Source organism: Gavialis gangeticus, unplaced genomic scaffold (assembly GCF_001723915.1).
Source record: "Gavialis gangeticus isolate Ggan-Ray unplaced genomic scaffold, GavGan_comp1, whole genome shotgun sequence".
NCBI lineage: Eukaryota > Metazoa > Chordata > Crocodylia > Gavialidae > Gavialis > Gavialis gangeticus.
In genome coordinates, this window is record NW_017729032.1 from 52,497,605 (window position 1) to 52,503,949 (window position 6,345).

Below are 6,345 nucleotides of genomic sequence, written 5' to 3' on the forward strand. Positions count from 1 at the left end.
GGGTTGGAAGGGACCTCAGGAGGCCATCTAGTCAACCCCCTGCTCAAAGCAGCACCAGCCCCAACTAGATCATCCCAGCCAAAGCTTTTCTAGCTGGGTCTTGAAAACCTCCAAGGATGGAGATTCCACCACCTATCTGGGTAACCTGTTCTAAAATTTTACTAGTGAGAGAATTCTTCCCAATATCTACCTTAAACTTCCCTTCCCGCAACTTGAGACTGTTGCTTCTTGTTCTGTGATCTGCCACCACTGAGAACAGTTTAGCTCCATCCTCTTTTGAACCCCCTTTGAGGTAGTTGAAGACTGATATTAAATCCCACCTCAGTCTTCTCTTCTCTAGACTAAATGAGCCCAGTTCCCTCAGCCTGTCCCCATAAGTCATGTGCTCCAGCCACCTCACCATTTTGTTGCCGTCTTCTGGACTCTCTCCAGTTGGTCCACATCCTTTCTGTAGTGGGGGGCCCAAAACTGAACACAGTATTCCAGATATGGCCTCACCAGTGCTGAATAGAGGGTAGTTAATCACTTGCCTTGACCTGCTGGCAACACACCTACTAATGCAGCCCAGTATGCTGTTAGCCTTCTTGGCAACAAAGGAACACTGCTGGCTCATTCAGTTTATTGTCCACTGTAACCCATAGGTCATTTCTGCAGAGCTGCTCTCCAGCCAATTGGTGCCCAGGTTGTACTGGTGCATGGCATTGTTCTGTCCTAAGTGCAGGACTTTGCACTTGTTCTTGTTGAACCTCATGAGATTTCTTTTGGCCAAATCCTCCAATTTGTCTAGGTCACTCTAAATCCTAGTCCAACCCTCCAGCATATCTACTGCTCCTCCCAGCTTGGTATCATCTGCAAACTTGCTGATGGTGCACTCTATGCCATCTTCCAGGTCATTGAAGACATTGAACAGAACTGGCCTCAGGATTGACCCCGGGGTACTCCACGTGATACTGGTTGCCAACTAGACATTGAGCCATTGATTACCACTCTGAGCCTGATGCTCCAGCGAGGTTTCTGTCCAGCTTACAGTCCATTCATGCAGCCCATACTTCTTTAGCTTGCCTGCTAGAACATTGTGGGAGACTATATCAAATGCCTGCTAAAATCAAGGTACACCACATCCACTGGTCTCCCTGCATCTTAATTTCAGATTTGGAAGTAAACAGGCATTTCTGAGACTTGGTGGGGGGGATGGACACAAGGGCAACATTTTTACTTCAAGCTGCAGGTTTAATGTCAGATCTTTCTCAAGAAGATCTTTAGTTATAACTATAGTTGTTCTCAGAATGATGAGGATGTATACATATCAAAAAGATCTTTTGTTCTTGTTTTGTTTTATTGGCTGGCTAGATGACTTTTGGTCAAGGACAAAATGACTGTTTAGAAAGTGGAGGAGCAACAGAAATTGGAGTCAATTCTGATTTTAATTTCTAAGATGAGGCACCAGGGCAACTTTAAGTGCCCAAGTTCCTTTAGTACAATCCTACTTGCCATTGTTTCAGGGACTTGAGCAAGGTCATTTCATCTGCTTCTGAAACATACCTTTATCTTGGCCTTACTTATGTGTTTAAGGCTAAGCGTGAGGGCAGGAGTAGGAGGAGAACTTCTGTCTGGTAGCCTAGGTCAGTGTTTCCCAAACTTTTCCAGCCCAAGGCACACTTACATTAATAAAAATTTTCTGTGGCACACCTGTTAAGGTATCCTCATACCTATTGTAGCTCATTGCCATGGCAAAATTCCACAATACCTGTTCATTTCTGATGGCACACTGGCCTAGGTGTTAAGGAGAAAGTGGGAGGCTGAGGTCCTAGCCAGTGCCCTAATGGGCTAATCATCAGGCTGTGAACCAGGCTAAGCAGGACTGAGGGTGTTCTCCATTCTTCCTGTTGAAGCTGAGCTACTAGGGGGAAAGGAATGCAGGAGTTACAGGGCCAAAGGTAGAGCAAGCAAGATGAAGCCCACTCTAGCTCAGTGAAGGGCACAGTGCCCTAAGGAAGGGAGACCTAAGTTCCAGACCTGCTATTTTTCCATTTTATTCAATAACTACTTAATGCAAAGTGAATATGCAGCACTAGGAAAGCAGTATCACTCTTATGAGGTAAGATGCTTTTTTGTTCTTTTCTTGGCCAAGTGGCTGTATAAAAAAACCTCCACTAAGCAGAGTAGGATCTGGGCCTGCATGTCAAATATAACTCATTACAATTAATATGTGATCTTTCATGCAAAACAACAAACACATAATGCTGGTGTGCATAATATGTAAGTTTCAAAGGTTAGGAAGATAATTAGTCAGTACTTACTGGACTTCAAATGCTCACATTTAAGGTAAATGAATTTTCATGTCAGTGTCTCGCATTCTTTATGCAGATAGCTACATTTTGGGTTTTGCTTAGAATAATGCACTGAAGATAAAGTCTAGTCTCTTAAAACAAATGTAACAACAAAGTATATTTTTATGTAAACTTTTGTGCAGTGATGCAGGAAATAGTGACCGTGTGGTAATTCAAGAACTGTTGAAGACAGTAGCGCAATCCCAACAACTTGAGACAAGTACTCAAAGAGATTTTAAAGGTTAGTAAAATGAGATAAAAGCAGGCCAGAACTTTAGAGGAGAAAAATCTAAGGGTGTGAGCACGCATAACACTTGAAATGTTTTAAATGAGGTTTCAGCATGAGATGGACAGATGTACAAGCCTATTGAACTGTCTTAAATATGCCTGGAACAATTCAAAAGTGTATCTAGAAAATCAAGTACTATTTTGAACTGACTCACTGTGAACTACTTCACAGTGTGTTGTGGATGTTCAGCTTTGTGACATGGATCTGGTCAGTCCTCCAGGCAACCTACACTATCCCTTCCCTCCTTTCCCCGCCAACACACGTGCACTCCTCCATGGGAAGGAAAAGGACACTTCCGTATTAGCCCCAATATGTTTTTTGTAATGGCATACATGAGAAGTATGTATGGAGTGTTTTTAGTGCAGAAAGTTCAGAGGCGTTGCACAGAAGGGTTACTGAGGGAGCTAATTAGCTAGGGTTCTCAAAGATATCAGTGGGGTTTTTTTCTCTTTAGTGTTCCAGATGCAGAATGTTACAGCTGCTTTTATTGCCAAGACTAAAAGAAGGATAGAGAAATATGTGGAGGAGAAAGGTGGGAGAATAGAGTAGAAATAAAGTAATGGTGGCCTTGTCTCCATCACTTTCTTCACAGTTCTTGGGCAAACACTGTTTTTAATAATACCTCCCATTAAGGTATGCTCACTAACTACTCTGAACCATATAGAAAGAATATATATACAGGGAAAAACTGACCATCTTCACAACAAGAAGCTTTCTACCTTTTCCACCCATTCCATTGAGATCCTAGTTTTAATGTAAAACTGATCAGCACCCCCCCACCTGCCTCTCAATATTTTCTTCCCTCATAGGGTCTCAGAAAATTCATCCCAATCATTTGCTTAAAATTATTGATGAAACACTGATATCTACTGATTAATTCACAGTAGATTGCTGGTCTTAAGCACCTAATTTGAATTCTTATTCATATCTCGGTAGCAGCTACAGTTATGCCCTGAAGAGCTTAATATCTTAATAGATGAGACGGTCAGAGGGAAATGGGAGCAGAAAGGGAAATTATTTGCCCAAGGTGTCATAGCAGGTCAGTGACCAAGTAGAAATTGGAACCCTGGTCCTATGAATCCTAGTCCATTTTCTCCAGCCATGAACCACATTCACTCACTTCTGAAGTTAAAGAAGAATAGAAAGATAAAGTACATCATTATTTCCTATAGAACTCTTCTAATAAAGGATACTTAAGGTTTTGTTTTTATTTTTCTCTTCAGTGGTACTGTTGACAGAAGTTGACAAACTTACTAAAGATGCTCAGCATGCACTGCGAAGAACCATGGAGAAGTATATGGCCACCTGCAGACTGATCCTGTGTTGCAATTCCATGTCAAAAATTATTGCACCTATACAAAGTAGATGTCTAGCAGTACGAGTTCCTGCTCCTAGCATTGAAGATGTAAGTTTAGGTGGAGGCAAAAATGAGCCTCCATTCCAAATAATAATCCACCATGTTTTTACTGTATACTTACGGCCAGTGCTATGGCCATACACTAAGTGATCCAAATCCTGTCTATGGTCCATGATTTTCCCCTCTTACCAGTATTATGGTATCTATTTAATGAGCAAACTTGAGTTATGTTTAGGTAGCAGCTAGTCCAGAAATGCGTGAGCCTGAAAATAGTCACAAGGCTACAAAATGTATTCTGTGGGTCATATGTATCTTTGTTACCTGTTTTTTTCATGTAGATTTGTCATGTGTTATCCAGCGTGTGTAAAAAAGAAGGTCTGACTCTTCCTCAGGATCTAGCTCGTCAGCTTGCTGAGAAATCTGGAAGGAATCTTCGAAAGGCGCTGCTTATGTGTGAGGCCTGCAGAGTGCAACAGTATGTTGCTTTGAGAAATAATATGGACTAGATTTTGTAATGCGCATTCCTTCTAGGCCCGTTGCCAAAATAGTTTTATTTTGTTGTGCAGGTATCCTTTCACATCTGATCAAGACATCCCTGAGACAGACTGGGAAGTATATCTGAGGGAGACTGCAAATGCTGTTGTCAGTCAGCAGACTCCCCAGAGGTAGGTGGAAATACTATGTTATTGGAGCCTAAGAAGCATTATGTTTTAAATGTTTTGTGGCATTTTATTAGTTCAGGATGTTTTATATATTTTATATCCAAAGAAAATGGGTTAAAGTCTATAGGGGATGGCCAGTATTCAATCTTAAGATTTTAAGTGAGCCTCTCAAGCGAATAAGCAGGCCAAGTTTTGTTACACAGCCAGTGCCATGGCTTTACTTTGAATATATGTATTTGCTGTATGTGCTGCCCAGCAAACCTACAATCTTTTATAGTACTTGTCTATATCTGGAAGTGAGTTCTGGTCTTCATCTGTCTGTCGACTTCTTCTAATCTTCTACACGCTTCTACGCAGATGTCTAAAGTATATAGCTGCCTTGTAGTTATAGTGTTTGTTACCTTGTCTGAACATGGTACAACTTGTTCTGTTCTACCTGACACTGCCATTCCAGCATTCGGACTTTCCAGTAGGCTACATCACTGTACAAGGGATTGGCATTACATTAGAAATAAATACAGCATTTTAAAGTCTTGAAGGGAAGAAATCTTCTCTACAATTCAGTTTTAAATTCATATGTATAGCCTTCTCCTTGCATTTCTTTAGCTTGCATAAGTTAATGTACTTGCCTGTATAGTTATTTAAATAATTACCTCTGTAAGCTGTTGGAACCCAGATCACTTGATACTTCCTTCCCAAGCTGCCATAAAATCTTCTGGGAAGAACTTTTTCCTTCATTTATCCAGGAATGTGAGAGGAAAAAACACTTGTTTTATCACGTGACACATTTTAGCTGTTGTGTAAGCAAGCTAGAAATCATAGAAAGTTAGAGTTGGACGGGATCTCAGGAGGTCATGTAGTCTAACCCCTGCTCAAAGCAGGACTATCCCCAGCTCAATCATCCCAGCCAAAGCTTTGTCTAGCTGGGTCTTAAGAACCTCGAAGGATAGAGATTTTACCCCCTCTCTGGGTAACCTGTTCCAGTGTTTCGCTGCCCTTCTAGTGAGAGAATTCTTCCTAATATCTAACCTAAACCTCCCTTGCTGCAACTTGAGACCTTGTTGCTCCTTGTCTTCTCATCTGTTGCCACTGAGAACAATCTCTAGCTCCATTCTCTGCACCCCCTTACATCTGTATGCAGGGAAGGTGCAGGCTGTAGGCTTGGGCTCCTGCCCTGCTTTCCTCCCCTGGGGCCTCTGCAGCCCATCGAGCATGGCCCAGTGTGGCAGGGAACAGCAGGGATCTCCTTGCCACTGGCACCCAGCTTTAAGGGGTGCAACCCCACGCTGCTGTCACTGCAGCCTTGCCAGGAGCCACTCTCAAATTTAAAATGCCACAGCATTACGTGTATTAAGCCCCCATGTGTTTAAAAATGGCTTTGGGACACATTCTGTGAGCTTTACTTATAGCCAGGGTTCCTAGTTTTCTCTGTTTTATATCCAAAAACATATACATGAGATGCTGCAGCGATGCTAAAGCATTCTAATTGGAATGTATCAGATCACGTCTATAGGCACCCATAGTGCTGTAATACTTCCTAGATTCAACTGAAGTTGTGACAGCTAGTGAACCAAAATTGAATAAAAAGTATTGAGTGAAATCATGTACATTTTAGATTAGCTTTATATATGGTATGAATATTGCAGGCTGCATATTAAAGAGGTTAAAGCTACAAAAAAATTTATGCTTAGAATTCTGTGGTATGCT

At 41.7% G+C, this 6,345-nt stretch overlaps 1 protein-coding gene across 2 annotated transcripts in view; it reads left to right on the top strand.

Annotated features, from left to right (window-relative positions):
• RFC3 (replication factor C subunit 3) overlaps positions 1–6,345 on the top strand; it is a 29,738-nt gene that overhangs the window by 19,225 nt on the left and 4,168 nt on the right. For both annotated transcript variants that reach the window (XM_019525420.1, XM_019525421.1), the window contains exons 4-7: positions 2,474–2,571; positions 3,843–4,024; positions 4,315–4,451; positions 4,543–4,641. In XM_019525420.1, the coding sequence (XP_019380965.1) occupies positions 2,474–2,571; positions 3,843–4,024; positions 4,315–4,451; positions 4,543–4,641 (516 nt within the window). The remainder of the gene's footprint in view (positions 1–2,473; positions 2,572–3,842; positions 4,025–4,314; positions 4,452–4,542; positions 4,642–6,345) is intronic.